The sequence below is a fragment of the Pyxicephalus adspersus genome, chromosome 7, assembly GCF_032062135.1.
Source record: "Pyxicephalus adspersus chromosome 7, UCB_Pads_2.0, whole genome shotgun sequence".
Classification (NCBI taxonomy): Eukaryota; Metazoa; Chordata; class Amphibia; order Anura; family Pyxicephalidae; genus Pyxicephalus; species Pyxicephalus adspersus.
Window position 1 is genome coordinate 8,966,404 of NC_092864.1, and position 23,662 is coordinate 8,990,065.

The following is a 23,662-nucleotide window of genomic DNA, read 5'->3' on the forward strand; positions in this document are numbered from 1 at the left end:
AGATGGTGAGCAGACATAACACAGCGCCAGTCTATAATGTGCCCCTGATAAAGTCTAATAAAAGTCTAATACTGGCTATTTATAATGTTTTCTATCCTGAGGATTCCCTCCTACCCCCCACCCCCCACCTCCCATGTGACCATGCTGGATGCCTGAGCACCCAACCACCGATGTGACCCGGGATAAAGGGGAACAAGTCACATGATCCCTGCTACCCTTTTTATCTTCCCCCCGTCCTGATAAATTCCCTTGAACATTTTTTAATACACGGCAATAAGAAAAAAAAGATTTAACAATGACAGGGCAACATTTTACTGGTCCAAAATTGTTACATTTATTCCCAAAGACAAAGAAAAGACTTTATATAAATGAAAAATAAAAGCCGAACACAACCTGGTGTGTTCACTTTGGTCTTCACTGGAATTGTTTCAACAAGGCAGAGAAATCTGGTTTATAAGGTGAGCTCACCTTGAAATGTCAGTTTATTCGGGTTAAAAGTGACAGGTTCTCTTAATAAGATATCTCTTACCCACGAATATTATAGACTCGGATCCCTTGGAATTTGCTGGTACTGTTGGGTATGTGGGGGTGGGGTATGTGACCTTATGCTCCTCCCATAATGCAAGCCTCAGGTCTCAAGTAGCCAATTGCCAGTCAGAACACCGTCACATGGGGGGGGTATCTAATTCTGTGTAAGCTCCAACTAAAACAGACAAGGAACTTACACATAGACAAGACCCAGGGCTCAGACAGATAAATGGAGCTAAAAGAGAGCATCACAGGGTGGCGATGGTGGGGTGTGAGCCCTAAAAAGAGAACCTTCCACGTCCATGAGCTGGTAAATGAAACCTATTGATTTCCCGTTGATTTCTAAGATCTCAGGAACTCCAATGGTAAAAATCTCTGCAGTTTCCAGCTCCACCCATCGGCTTCAACCACCAAAAAGAATCCCGCTCACGCTGTTGGAATTGTTTAATAATAAGGAGACTCCTTGGCATGGTGGAGACAGGAACCCTTAGTGGAAAATATCACCATCAGAGTAATTGAGAGAGCTGCATAAATGTCAGTTTGACCCTTCAAGTTAACCCTACCCAAAAGCTGGTAGTCCATGGTGGGTTAAGGGAGCGTCCGGCTCTTTCTACAATTTAATAATGAAGATGTGCAGGCAGCTGTCAGTCCCTACCCCATGCCAGTTCAAAACAAAGATGTCCCTTGCCTACAACTGGATAAATAAGTGATTTAGGTCTGGTAAAGAGACCCTGTCACTTTGTCCATTTAATACTCGCCTCTTCAGTAATTACCCGCCTTCCTTCCTCCATCCAGCAAATACTTTGTGCTTCCGGCACATGGCAGGTGACGGTGTTTGGGTTTGGCGGCCATATACTAGACTGGCTGTAGTGGCTGACGTCTCTGCTCCCTTTAAGTTACAACACCAGGCTGTAATGGGTCTTGGAAACGGAATGAGGAAGCTGGAGGAGGGCCTTGACGTGTATGTGGTTAATAGGAGTAAAATTACATGCTAGTCCAAGAGACACGTAATAAACTGGCATTGGATTGCACTTGCCAGCAACCACTCACAACTAAAGCTCTGGGTGGAGTTGTCCTTTAATAGACTGGATAAGCACAATTAAAAAAAAGAGAAGAACTTTACGAAGTGGGGACAGCGGATTTCACTTTACAAAGTTCTTCTGTGTCACAAGAAAAGATTATAAGATCTAGGTGACCAGCGAGATGAGGGCCAGTTTATCCGAGGGCTCGTCCCTCTCCATCGCAGGCCGATATAAAAAGCAGCCGTCCCTGTGTCAGTCACCGTGGTTAGTGCTCGAAGTTAAAAGTCTTCAGGCTGGGAGAAGAGGTAACGGAGGCTATTTGCTACGTAGAAGTGCTTTGTAGAGCGTGAATCCCACAACGGCGGCCACTGTGGCTCCCAGCGCCACGCGCAACCAGAATGATGCTGTGCTGAGTTCGGTGTCGTGGAGGTGGCTGCAAAGACGAGAGAGAGAGAGAGAGAGAGAGAGAGAGAGAGAGAGTCACCGCTGAGGGTTCTGGGAGGTCATAATCCAATACACATTTCACTGTGGTACTGATATCTGTGTGTGTTTTATGTTCTACTTAACCCTTGTTTCACCAGTAGTCATTAAATCCTGACTGCCCAGACTAGATTTAGCAGCGTGTTAATGCTATGACTAATTTGTCATGTAAGACATTTTATGTAAACTATGCAAAATAAAACCTGATAGGCAAGAGTCATTTTGAATGGCACCGAGCACTTTTATAAAGAGAACCTGTGCTATAGTGCACGGCAGTGAAAAATTGAACAAGAGTGTTTTCTCCTGCTTTGGAGGGGATCATTGGGGAATGTTGGGTTCACTGCACTGTGATAAAATGTGCAAGTTATGAGAATGTATTCTAATATGTATTCTGGAGTTCGCAGGTTTCCTCCTAGACTCCGGTTTCCTCCTACATTCCAAAAACATGAAATTAGGTTTATTGGCTTCCCCCCAAAATTGACCTTAGACTGTATTAATGACATATGACTATGGTAGGGACTTTGGATTGTGAGCCCCCATGAGGGACAGCTGGGGACATGACTATAGACTTTGTACAGCGCTGCATAGTATGTTGGCACAAACAGGGGGAGAACCTGCAAACTCCATGCAGAGAGTGTGCTGGCCGAGATTCAAACCTGTGACCCAGCACTTCAAAGAGTGCTAACCACTGAGCTTTCTAGTAAAAAAACATTACAGTCTAATGTGGAACTTTTTACGCATTTGGCATTCATAACTTTTGCAGATCAGGAACAAAAACAAACCAATGTGCGTCAAAAAGGACCGCCACCTTGATGAACCCTTTTTGTACTTTAACGCAAACCACAGTCCAAGTTCAGATACTCACGGAAAGGCAGCGGCTGTAGCTAGCTTGTTGTAGATAGTTTTGTCTATTGTACCCTGGCAGCTGAAGTGGTAGGGAGGAGGCAGGCGATGTTTGTGACAGAATTCGGCTACAGAGATCCCGTGCTGTTGCTTTACCTCTCCCAGGTCCCATTTACACCCCACAAACATGCAGGGCGTCTGACTCTCCATATAGTGTTGCTGCAAAAAGAAGGAGACACAGAGGAGTTAAAAAAGCAGATATTATAATAGAAGGCAAGGGACAGATAAGATTTGGGTGATCTTTCTATGGTGGCGAGGTGTGGAGTCAAAAGCAATATTAAGTACCTGGAGTAAAATGTAGTGACTCCACAACCGTGCCAGGGTGTACTCAGGACCCACTGCCTTCTCCAAGATGGGTAAAGTTAGCATGAATCTAAACTCTGCAGCAAAAATATGAAATAGTGCAGCCTCCTAGACCTTAGATGTGCTGTATTTTATTTTTACCTGTTGACCCTCTCACATTTCCTGCCCTAGGGTGACAACACAGATACACTGTACAGCATACAGAAGCAGTGTTTTATATATGGACTTCCTCGGCAATGACAGATATACATTAGACCTTACCTTGTATATACTGGCGCAGTAGTTGAAGGATTTGGGGTCGCTGACATCGTACATTAAACAGGCCACATCACAGGCAGCGTCTGACTGTTTCATGAACTCTGTGTCCACATCCACCTCAAAAAGCTGTTGGGAAATAAGGGGAGAACAGTCATTAAAAGCAGTGCCTAGATCTTGCTTTAAATGTTTTTCTCTACAAATGGTAATGGAGGGAAAAGGACAAGATGTTAATGTGGGCATTGGGGTCCCTCCTATATGAAGATTTACACGCCCTTCATTATCATTGAATACAGGTTCACCAAATGCCAGGATATTGGGGTGGGCAAAGTCAGCTATTGTGAGAGTTTGCTGCCAAGCCCAGTCCACATTCATTCCTACTGTTCTTCCACTACGATGAGCAATGTCACTGGGAAATAGAAATGCAAAGGAGGCAGGAAGGGGCGAGAGTTACTCCAACTGAGATTTGGGCATGACCGGGAGGCTTAGGAGACATCCCTGCAGCAGTTTCCTTACCCTTCTTCCCTGGGACAGGGGCTCTTTAAAGCCAAATTCAGGGGACAGTTCAAAACTACCTTTGGACTGGGGGAAGTGGGGGTGGAAGGCGAGCAGTGCAAAAGATAATTCCTTGATTACCTTGATCTACTTCTAGGGTATCGTGGTAAGCAGTTTTACTTACCACCTTATCCCTTGTTCCTGCAGGCTTTCCTCATTCGTGGGATCAGTCCCCGAACTATTCCCTTTGGCACTCCACCAGGCACAGCCACGACAAGCAGTCCTGCAATGCGAGTGAATATGCCTTGGACCCAACCAAAACTCAAAGTGCCAAAGGGAAGGGGAAAACCCTGTCTGCTGGAGAGTAAGGGGTATAGTAGGTAAAACTCAGCAATGTGGGGGTGGAGGGAAAAGGAAGCCCCATTGACAGGGTACTTCTAAAATTTCCCTGGAGTACAGCCTTAAGTAAAGCTGCATACTATGATTTGGTGAGGGCGCATCGCCCTTTTCAGAGCCCTAGACATCTTGCAGACAGTGTCATCTCACAGATTCAGGTCAGGCCGCTCCTCTGTGGGATGACATAATTAAGCTGTCAATTAAACGAAGAAGGAATGGGACCAGAGCGGCGCACACTGCGGCCTTGGGACTGCAGACAGAAGCTGATGTATTTTCTTCCTACACAAACCTGACATTCCAATATATGAAGAGATAAAACGTTGCCTTTGCCTTATTTTTCCAGTTTTCCCCTTCCTCACTACTACAAAATAATCTATTCCTTTTTATCAGTCTCTCTGCTTTATATTACTGAATTATTGTCACTGTGAAATCAATATTGTGCCTAATAATGATTTAAAAGAGCGGTGAAGATACACACTGTGCTAAGAGGAAAGAAATTACGTTACTATGAATGTGACTTTCACTTCACAGAACCCTTTGCTGGAATTACTTTAAAATTAAAATGATGGAAGGTCAGTGGTTTCTTTGTTGTCTCTTCATCCTTCTAGAAAATGCAGCTTTCTCTGTAAAATGTATAATATACACTGATCAGCCCAAATATTAAAACTACTGTCCAAGTATTGTGTAGGTCCTCCTTGTTTTACTAAAATAGCTTTGACCCGATGAGGCATGGACTCTGAAGGCGACCTGGCACCAAAACGTTAAATCCTTAAAGTCACAATGCCTTTGTCTTCCTGGCTTCTCCCTATAGTGCATCCGGCTACCATCTATTCCCAAGGTAAATGGCACACATGCATCTAGCTATCCACTATTTATATGAAGACCTGATTCATCAGATAGGGTCACCTTTGTCTATTGCTCCATGGTTCAGTAAACAAAATGCTCACATGCCCATGGTAGACAGTTTTGAAGGTAGACAATGGTCAGCATAGGTACTCTGATTTGTCTTGTAGCTAAGCAACCCCATTTACCGCATGCTGTGATGCATCGTGTGTGTGTCCACAGCATTCCCTGATGACCAGTATGATGGTTTTCAGTACTGTGTAGCACTTCTATGGGATCAGAAGCCCATGTGAAAGTGCTTATCCTTGGCAGTTGGGTTGGCATTAAAGTGAACCTTTTTTTTCCTTTTCTTTTGCATTGCCAAAGAAAAGTTTAAAACAATAACTGCAGTTCTGCAAGTTCAAATGCTGCTTCCTTGCAATATAGAAAACTAGAAGGGTACTCCTACAAACTGGGATTAGGCTACATACACACGTCAGATAATTCTTGTCCAATATTTGCCTAAGGGCTGATATCGGTCAAGAATCTGGCATGTGTACAGCGCTCGACATCCATAGTGGAGAGGGACCTTTTTATAAAATATAAAGATTATCTACAGGGTAAAGGAGAGAGTTGGCTCCGTGCCTGTAGTACTCACTATAAGATACTTCTCCTGTCCTCCAACCAGCACCGTGTTAATGGAGTAGAAGGAGGCTTCCCTTCGGTTCTTCTGCTGATCCTGAGGAATGAAGAGATAAAGGGTCACATAGGGGCATTACATAGGAATTCCCCACTGACACCATGAAACAGCAGCTGGTTACAAACACATCCTTTACCTCAAGGCTTTGGCCAAGGAATGCCCGTAGGAAGGCTGACTTCCCTGTCCCCCGAGGGCCTATAACTTTACACAGGAAAACACTTCTCTGCGTCTGTCCCTTTTCCAAGTCTATCCTCTTTTCGCGGGTCACTGAGAGAAAAAAAAAGAAAGAACACCACCGTATATCTGCAAATCTCTATAAAGTTAAAACAATGCTATATTTAATCTTGAGGAGCAAATCCAGCCAAATTTTTTGTGGCAGAACCAAATTTCTGTATGTGATGCATAGCTCACTGGGGAGACGAAGTGATGGCAAATGCTTCCAGTGAGAACACCGACTGAATACACGGTTGTATTTGGAGTGCAAGGCTTTGCTTGTTTATTTAGTATATATATCTTATTTATCATGGCCTTTGATGTCAGGGCATGGAGAAGTAAGAAAGGTTGGAGTTAAAAAGGAATAAAGAAATCCTAACACAAACAAGTCTGTATCATAAGGGCTTATTGGTGTAGAGGATATACAAACACCAAACCAAGGAATTACACAGTTGCTATAAGTAGCAGCTTGTGCAGCTATCATTGTATCCTGATTGCTATTAATCCTTTACCAGCCTGGATAAGAACTTGAGGAAAGATGGGAGTCCAATTCACTTAGCCAGAGCTGATACAAGACTCACATCTGCCAGATCACAAAGATAATGTCATGAGAAACCAAATATTTATTTCAGTGGTTAACACTCTGGCCTTTGCAGCGCTAGGTCCCAGGTTCGAATCTCAGCAGGACACTATCCACATGGCGTTTGCAGGTTCTCCCCATGTTTGCGTAGGTTTCCCTCAGGTTCTCCTGTTTTCTCCCACATTCCAACAACATGCAGTTAGATTTATTGGCTTCCCCCAAAAATGGACTTTAGACTGTATTGAAGATATATGACTATGGTAGGGACATTAGATGATGGACAGCTGACTATGGACTTTGTACAGCACTGTGTAATATGTCAGCGCTATATAAATACAATGTAATAATAATATTAGTGAATGCAAAACCCTCCATCAGGATTTGTTTATTGATGGGTCCTAACTTAAGAGATTTTCCTTGACTTCCTCTGCCAGTGAAACTATAAAATGATGGAATATCCTAAATTTAACAGCTGGCTTTGACACCCTTTCCTGCTCTACCCAAGGATAGAAAAAGCATTTCAGCTACAGTTTAATATTCCAGACCATAGTTATGTATTGGATTTAAACAGACTCTGTAAGTAAAATTCCCTTTTTCTGCTGCACCTGAGAATGTTTAGCATACAGCAGTTCCCAGAGGTCCTTTAGAGATCTCCAGCGCTGGATTGCTAAATGACAGACTGCTATGGTTTACTATTAGGGAGGACCCATATTGTTCTTCCTCCTTCATAGAACTAAACAGTGCTATCAAATCGTTTGTAATGATCACTAAAGTTTTGTTGTCATCAAAAAAGTATCCGTACAATGCCTATGATTTCCAATTATCGTTCAACATAACGAACCCAGGACTTTGCATATGACCAAAAGAAATCCAACAATTGCTGCTCTGAGCAGTCTGGTGTTGGTATTCCTTTAAGAAATACTTGTTAACCTTTGGGTCGAGCTGACCAGCACTCCCAGATGATCTCACTTTTGGACTCCACATTTTTTTTTAAATTTTTTATTTTAAAAAGCACCGTGCACAAAAAGATTATTAATACTTACCTATCATGCAGGCCTTTCATCTGTTTAGAAGCCCTTTCATCTCAATAGGGCACAGTAGTTACCATGTAGACTGTTGATTGCACTACAGCACCCAGCAATGAACCTGGTGTTGGGTATAGATGGAAGGATGTGGGAAGTAAAAGATTTTAGGTTCGTGGCTCCCCTCTCACCAGTTAGGTAAGTAATATGACCAGGGTGTAATGTACATGTATTGCTACCTAGTCACTTCTTAAGCTGAACTCTTCTAAAGGCACAAAGCTAAATGCACTGATGAATTACATATAAAGGTCCAGTTTCACCTATAAAAGGTTTTGTATTTCTGCCCACCCAGTTTTGAGATTTGAGTTTTGAGACATGTCTGATTTTGCTTTGCTGCAGTTCAGTAACACTTACAGGTCCCTCTGAGATGTGTTATGTATATGGCTCATACCTGTGATAGCGTGAGTCTGGCTGTCCTGTTCACACAAAATCGGGTATCCTAAATACCCCAAATGTTCCAGGCACCGGTGTACATCCAGGTAAGCCACAAGCCTGCCAGGAAAACAGAAAGTTAAGTATATTTAGAGGAAAAAAAACAGTTGTAATGACTTTGAATGAACCTCAACAACAGGGAAAAAAAACCAAAAAGTAACTGAAGAACAGGATGGAGTATCAGGCGGCTGTTTAACTTACGTCCATTGGCACAGGTATCCGTGCAGGGGTAGCAAGCCCTTCTCTGCCATACACACCGTGCTCTGCAACTCCGGGCCCCATGGTGTGTAAGGGAAAACACTGAAAAAGCTTTGCAGCTCAGAAGGACTTAGAGCACCATCGCCATCCTGTGGAAAGAAAGAAAAATACTTTTTATCACGGTGATTGAACACTCATCTAAACAGTCATGCTGACAAGAGCAGCCATTGTCAATCTTTATGTATTTTAAATTACCTGTCAGTCATACAATCAGTATTACACTGAGACAGCACACCTCATTCTTATCTCCTACATTTATACAATAGGGAGCATTTCCCTTCTTACATTACTATAATCAGCACTACATGTTTCCTCATTTGTTATATACCATAGGCAGCAATGCTATCCCTCCCTTCCTATATTATTGTATACAATAGACAGCACTGCTATTCCTCCCTTCCTACAATACTACAGGCAGCACTACCTTTTTTTCCTTTAATATTATATACCATAGGCAGCATTACTATTCCTCCCTTCCTATAATAATGTATGCACCCGGATGAGCACTGCTTATGCTCCCTTCCTACAATACTTTAGGCAGCACTAATTGTTTTTATTTAATATTACATATCATAGGCAGCATTGCTATTCCTCCCTTCCTATAATAATGTATGCAATAGGGAGAACTGCTTATCCTCCCTTCCTACAATACTATAAGCACTAATTGTTTTCCTTTATTATTACATATCATAGGGAGCACTACAATAGGGAGCACTGCTATTCTTCCCTTTATAAAATAAGGTATACAATAGGGTGCACTGCTATTCCTCCCTTCCTACAATACTAATGGCAGCCCTTTTTTCCTTATTATCATATACCATAGGCAGCATTGCTATTCCTCCCCTCTTACACTAATAGGGAGAGCACTGCTATTCCTCCAAACTATACACAATATACATCACTCCCTTGCTTCCCATATTACTATATACAATACATGTTATTATATACAATAAGTGTCACCAATAGGGCACAGTAGTTACCATGTAGACTGTTGATTGCACTACAGCACCCAGCAATGAACCTGGTGTTGGGTATAGATGGAAGGATGTGGGAAGTAAAAGATTTTAGGTTCGTGGCTCCCCTCTCACCAGTTAGGTAAGTAATATTGACCAGGGTGTAATGTACATGTATTGCTACCTAGTCACTTCTTAAGCTGAACTCTTCTAAAGGCACAAAGCTAAATGCACTGATGAATTACATATAAAGGTCCAGTTTCACCTATAAAAGGTTTTGTATTTCTGCCCACCCAGTTTTGAGATTTGAGTTTTGAGACATGTCTGATTTTGCTTTGCTGCAGTTCAGTAACACTTACAGGTCCCTCTGAGATGTGTTATGTATATGGCTCATACCTGTGATAGCGTGAGTCTGGCTGTCCTGTTCACACAAAATCGGGTATCCTAAATACCCCAAATGTTCCAGGCACCGGTGTACATCCAGGTAAGCCACAAGCCTGCCAGGAAAACAGAAAGTTAAGTATATTTAGAGGAAAAAAAACAGTTGTAATGACTTTGAATGAACCTCAACAACAGGGAAAAAAAACCAAAAAGTAACTGAAGAACAGGATGGAGTATCAGGCGGCTGTTTAACTTACGTCCATTGGCACAGGTATCCGTGCAGGGGTAGCAAGCCCTTCTCTGCCATACACACCGTGCTCTGCAACTCCGGGCCCCATGGTGTGTAAGGGAAAACACTGAAAAAGCTTTGCAGCTCAGAAGGACTTAGAGCACCATCGCCATCCTGTGGAAAGAAAGAAAAATACTTTTTATCACGGTGATTGAACACTCATCTAAACAGTCATGCTGACAAGAGCAGCCATTGTCAATCTTTATGTATTTTAAATTACCTGTCAGTCATACAATCAGTATTACACTGAGACAGCACACCTCATTCTTATCTCCTACATTTATACAATAGGGAGCATTTCCCTTCTTACATTACTATAATCAGCACTACATGTTTCCTCATTTGTTATATACCATAGGCAGCAATGCTATCCCTCCCTTCCTATATTATTGTATACAATAGACAGCACTGCTATTCCTCCCTTCCTACAATACTACAGGCAGCACTACCTTTTTTTCCTTTAATATTATATACCATAGGCAGCATTACTATTCCTTCCTTCCTATAATAATGTATGCACCCGGATGAGCACTGCTTATGCTCCCTTCCTACAATACTTTAGGCAGCACTAATTGTTTTTATTTAATATTACATATCATAGGCAGCATTGCTATTCCTCCCTTCCTATAATAATGTATGCAATAGGGAGAACTGCTTATCCTCCCTTCCTACAATACTATAAGCACTAATTGTTTTCCTTTATTATTACATATCATAGGGAGCACTACAATAGGGAGCACTGCTATTCTTCCCTTTATAAAATAAGGTATACAATAGGGAGCACTGCTATTCTTCCCTTTATATAATAAGGTATACAATAGGGTGCACTGCTATTCCTCCCTTCCTACAATACTAATGGCAGCCCTTTTTTCCTTATTATCATATACCATAGGCAGCATTGCTATTCCTCCCCTCTTACACTAATAGGGAGAGCACTGCTATTCCTCCAAACTATACACAATATACATCACTCCCTTGCTTCCCATATTACTATATACAATACATGTTATTATATACAATAAGTGTCACAGTCTCATTTCTTTCATAGTCTATACACAAGCTGCCTGTGTCTCGCTCTTCTCACCAAGTCGTGCTTCTCGAACGTCTTCTGCAGGAACTGATAGCCAAAATGGTTGAGTTCTGTGGAGGAGTCGTGAGGAACGCGCAGTCTGTGGGGACAGAAGGACTAGTTATTATCAGAAACAATACAAGAAAATGCAGGGGTGGAGGATGACAACCTTCTATTAACTTCACAAATACTTACAAAGTAAAACATAACACAACAGGGAGATGTTTTTCATCAAGCAAGCAGCTCTGGGTATGTGCAGACATATGCTGCCTTGTGAATGCTGAAAACAGAGAGCTGAAGGGGCTTGAAGAGTTTTTTGGCTTGTAAAGCTTGCATTTTTAAATAAATTCTCAATAACCACAATGTATATAAAACTGCTTTGTGTGTGCATGAAATGCCTTTGTAAACCCAGATATCACCAAGTTAGCAGTGACATCATCATTGGGCTATGCAGAGAGCAGAGCTGTGGGAGGGGCCCAACAGGCCACACCCGCTGCAGGATTCCAGTAGAAAACTACAGAGGGGGCGGAGACAAGACCAGTCACCCTGCAGCAGGAGAGAGAGTAGCCGTGACCGGTCTTTATTACAAGAAGCTGCTGCACAAAGTAAACACTTCACACAGACCTGGAAGAAGTACACAACACCAAAAACAAACATTGCTGTGTGTCTGCCTAATCAGGGTCAGGGGCTTGGTAAGCACAGGAGCTGGAGAAAGCCAGACAACAAGCCTTTCACAAGCAGGCTTGAAAAAGACTTTTATAGGAGGAAGTGATATCTTTCTCATTTCCATTTATTGCACAGCACCGACCACATTTAAATAAAGAGTGAATGAGATCCCCCTTTCCTTTCACACATCCAATATGCAGGAACAGGTGCTGTTACGTCTGCAATGTGTGGAAGTGTTGTGTTCGCAGATGCTGGGTTTCAGAGCCATATTGGCACTTCATAAAATCTTCCATGAAATATAGCTGTAGCTCTGGCACAGTGTATCTCTAGATGGAGATATTGCCATCAATTCCTCGCCCACTGCAGGCTGTACACAAAGTGGATTGTTCTATGGGGCTGGAGCGCTGCCAGAAGTGTGGGGTAGCTACAACTCACAGCGGAGGAATTATAAAATGATAAAAATGCTCCGCATACTAATGATTGCACAGGAAGGATGTGTTGTTGTATCTTTTGTGTTACTCCCCCCACCTCCTAGATTGTAAGCTCCTCAGGGCAGGGTCCTCTCCTCCTCCTGTGTCACTGCCTGTATCTGTCTGTCATTTGCAATCCCTATTTAATGTTCAGCGCTGCGTAATATGTTGGCGCTATATAAACCCTCTTTATTAATAATGATAATAATATCTTCTCAAGGGAGAATAGATTCAGTTCAGCTAATCTCTCCACACAGCTGAGCTCCTCCATTCCTTTTATTGGTTTAGTTGTCCTAGTCGTATGATAAGTGAATGCTGTCACTTAGGAACAGGAAGTGTGTTACTGGCAGAATCCCCAGATAAAAAAAAGAAGCCTGCAAAAAGGAAAACATATGAGGCACCACCTTTAAGGCTGATAAACTACAATATTTTCATTAAACAGGATTTATATAGCGTAAATATGTATATGTATAATATATGTAAATGACAGACAGATACAGACAGTCAGTGATATGGGAGGAGAGGACCCTGCCCCAAAGAGCTTACAATCTAGGAAGTGGAGGAAGTATCACACAATAGAAGGGGGATATGGAATGGTGGGAAGTAGTGAGGGTTTTAAGAGACAGAAGAAGACGGGTAGGTGAGGTTGAAGCCTTGGGTTTTGAGTGCTCTTTTAAATGAGCAGAAAGTAGAAACAAGCCAAAAAGGACGAGGAAGACCATTCCAGAGAGTGGGGGCAGCTCTTGAAAAGTTTTGGAGCCGTGCGTGTGACGAGGTTATGAGTGAGCTTAGAATCAAATATTAATTACATTGTTGTTTTTGGGTTTAGATAATAGTGGGAAGGCTCAGCTATAGAAAGCACTAAAATCCACTTCTTTAATCATTGTGATGTTTTTAACAATTTCACTTTTCTTTAGCTTAAATAAAAGCAAACCGTGCTTGTATGAAAGGTGGATCAGAAATTAAAGTAGCTTTGCTGCTATGAATGTGCACCCAGGGATTTCTACTTCTAGAATCTCAGAAATGCTGGCATTATTATAAAATGTAATGATTATGGATGGCTGGTATAAAAGCATGGAGGGGAAACAGGTTCAAGAGCGGAAAGCACAGAGAATGAGAAGTGCTGACTTACGGAGGGTAGAGGTAGTCGTCGGTAAGGTCCAGTGAATCGTCATAGCCAAAACGCCGCAGTATAGTCCATGTGGTCTCGTGGCGTCCCCGCTGAATAAACAGCGTGTTAAGAAAGAGGAAACCTAGAATACAAAGAAATTGTTTTAACAACAAAACACCAAATAGAAGATAATGAAGAGAGGAATGTCAAGGTGAGTTCTAAGTATTGTTCCTGCAATAAGTTTCCACTACACATAACATCAAAAACAGAAATAGCAGGCTTGCCATGAGGCTTCCAGCTGGCATGAGTTTAAAGGAATTTGATGGCGGTCATTCACAGATCATATAAAAAAACTAGATGCCAGACTGTGCAATGGTTTGGAATAATTTCTCAGGCACTGACCTAGCAGCATATTTTCAGATTAGGCTCTTTACACGGGCTGTGTCCAACATGAGGGTTTCCCACCATCCCTGTGAAGTTTGCAGGAAACTGAAGGAAAATGTATTGGACTGACCCATGAAGGACTACATATTTGATTTATTAGACAGCATGATCAGAAATAGTCACACAAAAATATACAACATAAGCAGATTCCACTTTGAACCATTGGTATAAAAGTGCTTGGCGTATTTACTTACACAGATACAACAGCTTATCTAAGGTTTTTATTTGACTGTGTAGGGTTAGCATATGTCCTTAAATCCTAAGCGAAGCTTCAGTGACAAAGTCCACTCATTTAACTGTCCCCCCACTACATACAGGTAAAATGCAAAAAATGTTAAAAAAAATCTTTAGTGGGAAATGCTAGATAATATCCTTACCCTCTTCCTACTGTGGCACCTAGGTTGGGGTGACGTTGTCCTCCTTCTGGCCAGATCTCAAAAAGGTTACAGAATTACCTTTACCAGGGATCTTATTGGCAGGAGGATGACATCAAAGCAACCAAAATTTTCAATTCACATAAAAGGGTAGACAAACTCTTTATGTAGAGTTAAAATGATCTCTTTTTTTTTCTTTTGGTTTAAAACCCTGGGAGTGAATGCCCTCGGCTCTTGTCTTTACCACTGCGGCAGTAAGGACAGAATGAGAGCGCAGAGCCTCCTGGGATACCCACATCATGCCTCCCGATAGGCTTCTGACCGCTCCTTCTGCGCAGAAGGGGCTTTTTCCTACATGGAAAAAAAATCTCACGCATGTTCAGTTAGATTGGCACACTTTTTGTTCGCATTTCCAGCAGGCTACGTCACCCGATCTCACGCCTGCGCAGTGTGAAATTGGATGTCGTAGAAGCAAGAAGGCAAAGATGGCGGTGCCTGGTGCCTAGTTCCACTTTAAATTCCCACAAGGTGAGCATATTATCAGTTCTGCTCTCTATTTGCAGATTTTAGGAAAAGGAGGGAGCACAATAAATAAGTGACCTTACCTAAAGTGGAAGGTCTGTTTCAGCTAGGTGACTATGCTAGGATTTAATGACTGTCCACTAGAGAGTGAAAACTAATTTGTCTTTCTTCGCTTAAAACATCCACTGCGACCATCAAAAACATCAGAACAATGTTGGTGCATTTTGGCATACTGAGCAATGACATTTATCTTTCAGAGGGACTCATGGTGTCCTTAAAAATCTCCTTTATCCCCCTCTCATTCTTTTGTTAAGCTTACCATTAAGCGTCAGTCCATTGTCCCGGACGCCATCTGCTGTGTTCTTTTTTACGACCATCTTCACATCTTCTAAGGCTTGAGGTGCAAGAGGGTTCCCAAAGCAAGACTGCTACCTCCCAACAGATAGAACATATATTATACACAAACGAAAAGAGCTTTAGATGTAAGATACAAGATAGCTGCAACCAGTTTTCTTTTTTTTTTTTAATAAGAACCACTTGGTTCTCAAGTTTTTCTGGTAATCTTTAAGAGATTCTTCACTTCATTAATGAATGATGATCAGACAGGGGAAGTCTAAAGAAGTATAAATCTATGCAAAACTTTGTTTCTAACTTTGAATATAATGTTGGAGGTTACAATTCTTTCTCTATGTATCCACACCTGGATGTCATTACAAAGGTGTGATCAATCTTGCTGATCTCTTCAGTAGGGAGCACATTATATAGACATGAGACCCTCAGGGTGGGATGATAGGATTGGCTTTCTATAAGATACCTGGAAATAGTTGAGCTCATCATCACTTAGGATCTGGTTGTTGTCTTGATCTGAGATGGTGAAAATTCGAGTCAGGGCTTTCTTGCACGGCGGCCTCAGCTGGACAGAGAAAATGGGTAATGTATTAATATTAATTAGACTGAAAAACAGCAATTAATAAGGCTTTGTAGTAGTCTTTGGTCACCAGATGACCAAGACTGTCTTAGAAAACAACCCTATGTATGATCCCCAATCACGTTATTTTGCTCACTGGCAGATCCACAGAAGAGAAACAGTCACAATGAAAGTGAAGGGATGCGAGCACAGCGGGGTGCCGCTCCATCGTTCCGCCCTTCTCCCCTTTCCATACAGCAGAATGATGCTGTATGTACAGCGCTCATTCATGCATCATGCAGTCTTTTAACGTTGGAAAGTATGATGAAAGATCCTTTCCAATGACAATTATTGCACGTGTGTAAGCATCCTTAGATATTAAATATTTATAAGGCACCCTTGGACCAAAGTAATTATACCATATTAAAGGTAAGGTAGGCAATGGTATACTGCTGTGTATGCTTCTGATGCATGCAGCAATTTCACTCCCAATGGACTGTTGCAGCACAGGTGACACAAGGACCGTTGGAGCATAGGTAATGTAACCTGTAAGCATAACATATGTTGTTATGCTGCAACAATCCATGTGCCACCAGAGCTACAGAGCTGTGCATAAACTGTTGCAGCTATGAAATGCTGCAGCACATAATATTAAAATTGGTACTTGATATACATTTTACATAAATGTATGTAATGCAGACCCTGTGTCGACCCAGAAAAGATTACAGGCAGTTGGCAAGCAAAGACACACTTCTAACTGTGCCTGCATAAAATGCAGCCCTGTCCTAGTGGAATTAGATTACAAATCCTGGCCTGGGGGCAAAAGCTGAAGGAAGTAGAGACAGCTGAGGGCTGATGTATGTGAGCACTAGGGGCAGCACGGTAGCTCAGTGGTTAGCACTCTATCTGCATGGAGTTTGCAGATTCTCGGTGTTTGTGTGGGTTCCTCCAGGTACTCCCGTTTTAACATTCCAAAAACATGTAGTTAGATTAATTGGCTTCCCCCCTAAGACTGTATTAAAGACATATGGCTATGGTTGGGACATTAGATTGTGAGGTCCTTTGAAGGACAGCTGGTGACATGACTATGGACTGGATAATAATTATTATTAGCAAAATTGCTTGATTTGGCATAATAAACCAAGAGCGTGCTAGTGGGGGCAAGTGAATGTTGGCCTATGTGGCCTAGCCTGAAATCCAACCTTGCTGTAGTGCTCCAAGGCAGTGTGTCACTCAGTCTGGGAGCCACTGCTCTAAGCACAATGCATACTACCAAATCCCACAAGCAAGGTCATATTGTGTAGCTATGAGTCACATGTGTTCAGCATCACAAATAAAAACAAGCACACACCTATAGAATATAATAATTATATATATATATATATATACACACACACATACAATTATTACATATCTACAGTGCATTATCATTCACCTGCTTCTCCTCGGGGTCATATAAAGGTGCGGTGGGGTGCAGTACAGCTTTCTGCGCGTAATAGAAGACTTCAGATATGTTCTTGAGGTTTTTAGCTGAACACTGGAGAGAGTTTAAAAAAAAATATTTAAGTATTGTCACACTCAACCTCTACACTCAGCAATACACAACATGATTTCACTACAATCTTCACCTCTACACACGTCTCGATTTCTGAGAACTGGTTCATGATGGGCAGAATGGACTCCATGGAACTGCCACACTGCAGGTCAGATTTGTTCCCCACAAGGATTATTGGAAGTCTGTATGGAAGACATAAAACAGATATCTATCCATGCCCAGGAAAAGTTTGTCAGAGAGAAAAAGATGTTAAAAACTGGCGTTGTTACCGAGAGTTGCGATCTACGTTGCCATTGACCAATGGAATCCACTTTGTGGCGATCTGAAAAGAAATCATAATACCAAAGCTGATTAAGGAATAGTTTATGAGATTACATTGCACTGGTTGGTGGGTTTTGGCTTGGCTGGCCATCATGTTTGTGTGTGAATTGTACAATAGTTATTTATAAGAGAATGGGCGTTCCCATGCAACTCTAAAAATAATAATGTGGTAGCCAATCCCCTTATTTTTGTAAATAGACAAGAAAAGAGGAAAGAACAGCAGGGGATTTTGTGTGGCTCAATAGTTTGTATATGGGTGTTCAGAGTAACAATAATCAAAAAGTATTCAAAGCAATCCAAAGATTTGGGGGTACATACATTTAAATTTAACAGAATGTCCTTACTTAAACCCCTAATTGTTGTGGGGTAGGAGAATATGATACTATACAAAGAACTGCCCAAATATAGTAGAGCGTTAGGTATATTAAAGTTTAAACTAGACTCCGACACATTTCACCAGTTCTCCCTCATACACTTGAGGAAGCCTAAACTGGCAAAATGCATCGTAATCCAATTTAAAACTTTACTAAACTTTTCTTGTCGATTTGTGAATTGTACAAATGTGGTAAGAGCTTTAGAGTGTCAGCTCCTCAGGGGGCAGTAATGGGTGCATAAATGTTATAATTTTTTTTTTTTTTAGTACTTACCTTCTCAATGGTTTCTAAATCTGTGACATCGTACACAATGCAGACAACATTCGCCTGCATAGAGAAAGAGTTTCAGGTTAGTGATGTAAGTTTGAAAAGAAACTTATAAAATGTGAATGTTCATAAAAACAGTGAGAGGGGAGATGTGGGGGATGAGAAAAAGAGTTTTGGGGGAAAAAACTTCGGGGAGCTCAGCAGTCTGATCTCATCAACCATTGCCCCAATGATGACTGGAAGCTGTGTATGGACCCGTTTTGTGTACTGTGGTATTTTAAAACAGATGCATGAAATGGATTAACCAAACCTGATTACAGGTAAACTCACCTTGGCAACCTCTTCCCTGAGCTCGTCTTCTGTCTGTTCCACTTCTACACAAACAAAGTGAAAATCGTTAAGTGTACTGCAAAGAGCAATTAATCTTAAAGTGAACCTCTGGATGCAACAGGTTCACTTTAGGTCTTTAACTTTAGCTTACAAGGTAAATTATCTATATTATATGGGATAAATGGCATCCTCTATCCTCTACACCGTGGTGCAGTGCAGAACAAGGTACAGTAATGGGGTACAGATCAGCAGCAGAGAGATTGTGTGCGATACTGGTGAGCAGCCCTGTGCCCATCTGTTTGGACACAACTTTCACAATACAGGTTCTCTTTAGTTATACCTGAATAATCCACAATGTGTGTTGGCACTCTTTCTGGGGTCACGTCAGCTGGTATGGTGATTTCCTCTGCTCGAGCTGGAACCTACAAAATACAATGGTGGCCTTCTTGTTACATGTGGCTTGTAGACAATTACAAAGACACAAAAGATTATTCTAAAAGAAAGACAAGACGACTATCATGGGAGAACCTGGGTGATCCAGCAAACCTAAGCAGTCCATACTAGGTTTGCTGGACGACTCATGTTCTCCCATGATTGTCTGTCTTCTCTAGTCTTGGAGACTAATCAGGCTCATTGTGATTTATATTTTTATTCCTGCTTGCTCAGCTTATAGTATATATAGTCACAAGCAGTCATGTCACTGGATATGCTAATGTTGCATTTTCTTTTGGCTGAGATATGCTTTAAGGATCATGCTGGGCTGCATAAAGCTGAGGAGCCTTGCAGGGTTTGCACACAGGAAAATATTGTAGATATAAATAGTTGCTGGTTGCTTTAACTCTTTCAGAGACAGCAAAAGAAAAGATCTCTTTCCTCTTGCTGCAGCAGAAAGTCAATGTTACCAATGTTGGCATCTTTACAAGTTATATAGAAGGGTAAATGCAGCGCTCTCCATGGTGCCCGACAGCCTTTAATGAGGACCTGGAGAACGAGCAAGCTTTCAATGCAATGAAGTCTTTCTACAAAGTGACATGCACAGTGCAGGCTCCATACATAAATTATTATCGCCAGCATGGAACTGATTCCTGATGTCTGACCACACACAGGATTGGGGTGAAGATTTACTCTGGCAGTAAAGCTCTACGGGTGAAGGTTATCCACCCCCCAACCCCCACTAACATTAAACAAAAAAATATCTGTTGTTTACTCTATTAAAGCCATGGTCACATGAGGCTCCAAATCTGATAACACCTCTCTGGGTGTCCACATCACTGCTTGTGTAATGCTGGAACTAAATATTATTATTAATAATAAACAGGAAGAATATAGCACCAACATATTATAGTTTGTAGGTGAAAGTGACTGGACCAGGAAATGTTCTGAACATGGGGGGTGAATGAGAGGCCAGAATCAAAGGTGACGCCAAGAAACGTGGCTGAGGGGAGGGCTGAATAACAGTGTTATTAACAGTTAGATATATGTCAGGGGGAGATTTAGAATTTGAGGGGGTGGGGGGGGGGGGGGGTGGATGATGAGTTTGGTTTTATCCAGGTTGAGTTTCAGAGATTCGTCAGTCATCTGTGATGTGATAACGAGAGCATGAAATCTTATTCAGAACTGAGAAAGACAAGTTCTGGATAAAGCAGAATTAAACGCCGCTCCTTCTTCCTTCTCCTCCTGAAGAGGATCTTTGACCCTTGATTGGCTGGGATGATGTAATTCCTGTACATGGCATTGCTGGGTATCCTGGCAGGCACAGCTCAGCTTTTATGACAGATACCCCAAACTCTCTGGCAGGTAGGGGGGATTTTTGCAGAAGGGACATTGCCTGTAATAATGACTGGCCTGATTGGAGATTCTAGAAAGTGGAACTTTTAATCTACTTTATTCCACATGGAGAATTCAGAAGAGTCATTTGCAGCAGTGACATGTGTGCCGGGTGACTAACTGGTGCAGGTGAATGTGCGGCCATACATCAGTACCCACCCAGAGATGGTGCCGGTAAAGAGAACCTGACAGCAGACTTGCTTGGGAATAATAGAGGGGGTTTATTATTTGCCCCATGATGAACGGTGGCTCAGAGGATAGCACTCTGGCCTTTGAAGCACTGGTCCCAGCCAGGACACTATCTGCCTGGAGTCTGCAGGTTCTCCCCGTGTTTGAGTGGGTTTCCTCTCACATCCCAAAAACATGCAGTTAGGTTAAATGGCTTCCCCTCCAAAATTGACCTTAGACTGTAATAATGACATATGACTATGGTAGGGACATTAGATTGTGATCTCCTTAGAAGGACAGTTAGAGAAATGACTATAGACTTTGTACAGCGCTGCGTAATTTGTCAGCACTATATAAATACTGGATAACAAAAATGATGAGCTTTGAAGCCCCTGTACTAAACTATAAGTGTAAATAATGCGTATTATGTATTCAATCACCAGGTCCGAGTCTGGGGACAATTCCCAGAATCCTCAGCAAACACAGACTACATTGTACTAACCTCATCCGGGAACTCCTCTCCCACCAGAGCCATTATCAGAGACGTCTTCCCCACTTGGGCTGCAGGAAGAAAGAAGACATTAAGGGTGTGCACATTGCAGTTGTACTTTATGTGTTATCAGGAACAATTCCTCTCCACAGATACAATATCTGGTATTTGTTTCTGAAGGGAATCAATATTCCAGCAGGTGCAGAGAGACATTTAGCAAATGCCAAAAGTTCTCATTTTCTGTATTTGCTGTTAAATTTAGAGAAGTGTGCCCTCTAGTGGCTGCTTGTAGATTAGATTCTGCAATCAGCACCTGTAGTGACTGCTGAGATAAAGGAACGGCGGCTGCAGAATGGATTGTGTTTCGCTCAGTCTGAGATGACGGATTATTTTATGCTGAGATAAAATCAGGAAAAATCACTGTGCAGCACTGTTACATGAGAAACAGAAGCATGTAGGGGCCCCTATCTCCCAACACCATAAGTTTGTATTAGGGCCGATAGGTGAACTATAATGGGTTGGGATCAGTTTGGAATGTGGGAACCTGGCATGTTCAGAAGAAACCACACAAACACAGCAGGAGAATACAAACTCCATGCAGATAGAGCCCTGGCTGAGATTCTAACCTGGGATCCCAGTGCTGCAAGGCAAGAGAGCTAGCCAATGAGGTGATCTTTTAAAGTAACCAATCAGACTGCAATTTGCAGTGCGAGGGTCCCAGGTACAAATATTGACGAGGACGCTATCTGCATGGAGTTTGTATGGGTTTCCTCCCACATTCATGAAATATAAGGGGGGTTATTTGGTCATAGACTATGGTAGGCTATGGCATCAGATTGTAAGCCCCTTTGAAGGGTTGATGGACGAATGAAATGACAGGAGAGAAAAGGAGAGAGATGCTGGCTTCTGTGATTGGCTGAATGAAATGACAGGGGGGAGAGACGCCGGCTTCTATAATTAGCCGAATGAAATGACAAGGGAGAGAGACCCGGCTTCTGTGATTGGCTGAATAAAATGACAGGGGGGAGATGCTGGCTTCTATGATTGGCTGAATGATATGGCGGGAGAGAGACCTGGCTTCTGTAAATTGATGAATGAAATGACAGGGGTGAGAGGACACAGGACGTGTTCTACCTGCACCTCCCGACTGATCTGTGGGGCAAAAAATCTTGGGGACTGCTGGTGTAACCTGACTGTAAATAAACACAACCCAACCAATCACAAAGCAACACAACCCCCAATGTAAACACAACCAATTGTAAACACAAACCAACCAATAGTAAACAAGCACAACCTCAATGTAAACGCAACCCAACCATTCACATAAACAATAAACTGTAAACACAACCAATTGTAAACAAGCACAGCCTCGCTATAAACACAACCCAACCAATCACAAACCAACACAACCCAAATGTAAACAAAATAACAACCAATCACAAACAAGCATAACTCCAATGTAAACACAACCAATCACAAATGCAACCAATCGTAAACAAGCACAACCTTGCTATAAACACAATCCAACCAATCATCAGCATAACCCCAATGTAAACATATCCCAACCAATCACAGCCTCATTGTAAACAAGCACACACGTGTATTTCTCTATCCAATCCTATTAGCGGTGATCAGCAGAGGCCACACAAGCGCACCATTCACCACCCAATCAGAAAGCTTGGAGGGCCTTCTCTATGGGGAGCAATCAGCAACACTTCCTGCTCCTCCATTCCCGATCAATACACAGATGGGGAATGCTCTGGTTATCAACAGATCTGATCATATCCAATGTCTTGGTTGCATTGATCAGTGTATGGCGGCCTTTATTCTGTGCTGGATTTAGAGATTGTACAATCTGATTGTGGTGTGTGTGTGTGTGTGTGGTCACATTTACATCTGTAGTGTAAGAACAAGTCATTCAATGTATGTTCAATGGGCCAGATATATTGTACGATCAGATTGTAAGGTGTGTGGGCATTAATGATCGGTCTTCCTCCAGCATGGACTGGGATGTCACGTGACATGCCTCATGACTGGATGCTACGGGCAACCTGCTCTTTTCCACATATGACCGCAGAGTCTGGCACCTGTCAGAGGTGACATTGACACTTTCACCACGCGGCTGGCGAGGATAATATTCACCCCGACGAAGCAACCTTTCCCTGACCAACCCGGTCTTACCCTCCCCAAGGAGGAGGATCCTCACGTCCCGCTTCATGGCTCCGGTGCCACCAACCCCGCCGACTTCCGGGTGCCCAGGCGGACAGTCAGCGACAGAGCCCCGCCACTTCCGGCGTCCCACCGCCAATCCTACGTCACATCCGCCACCCTTTGCCGCCTGGCTTCTGTTTGCCATAGCAACCAGTGAAAGTGGGTGGGGCTGCTACCTGGTTGGGCGCACGTAGGAGCGGGAGTGGGCGTTGTGTTGTCACGTGACCTGACTTTCCCCACATGCTGACTGAACCTGCTGCCCATGGCAACCTGTTCATAGATATTGATTAGTTTCCATGGCAACACATTGTGGGGCTCACTTATATAGCAATCACAGTTCCTGCTGGATGCCCAAAGCAGTGAAATGGTTGCTATGGACATGTCATCATGCACATGGACTGTTTATAAAGAAATCATACAAATATCTTTGCAAAAATATTAATAATAACGACTCAGACTTTCTG

The 23,662-nt window shown here is 42.4% G+C and overlaps 1 protein-coding gene across 1 annotated transcript; it reads right to left on the reverse strand.

Annotated features, from left to right (window-relative positions):
• Window positions 1-309: 309 nt before the first annotated feature.
• On the reverse strand, window positions 310-23,315 carry RHOT2 (ras homolog family member T2). Its single transcript, XM_072417383.1, has 19 exons — window positions 23,169-23,315; window positions 21,000-21,058; window positions 18,843-18,924; window positions 18,503-18,546; window positions 18,179-18,232; window positions 17,480-17,532; window positions 17,284-17,392; window positions 17,091-17,192; window positions 15,563-15,661; window positions 15,068-15,176; window positions 13,430-13,550; window positions 11,177-11,261; window positions 10,061-10,206; window positions 9,819-9,919; window positions 6,041-6,171; window positions 5,863-5,943; window positions 3,498-3,620; window positions 2,896-3,092; window positions 310-1,983 (listed from the first exon to the last, which is right to left on the reverse strand). The coding sequence occupies exons 1-19, from the start codon at window positions 23,203-23,205 to the stop codon at window positions 1,866-1,868; spliced, it is 1,851 nt and encodes a 616-aa protein (XP_072273484.1). The 5' UTR covers window positions 23,206-23,315; the 3' UTR covers window positions 310-1,865.
• Window positions 23,316-23,662: the final 347 nt, after the last annotated feature.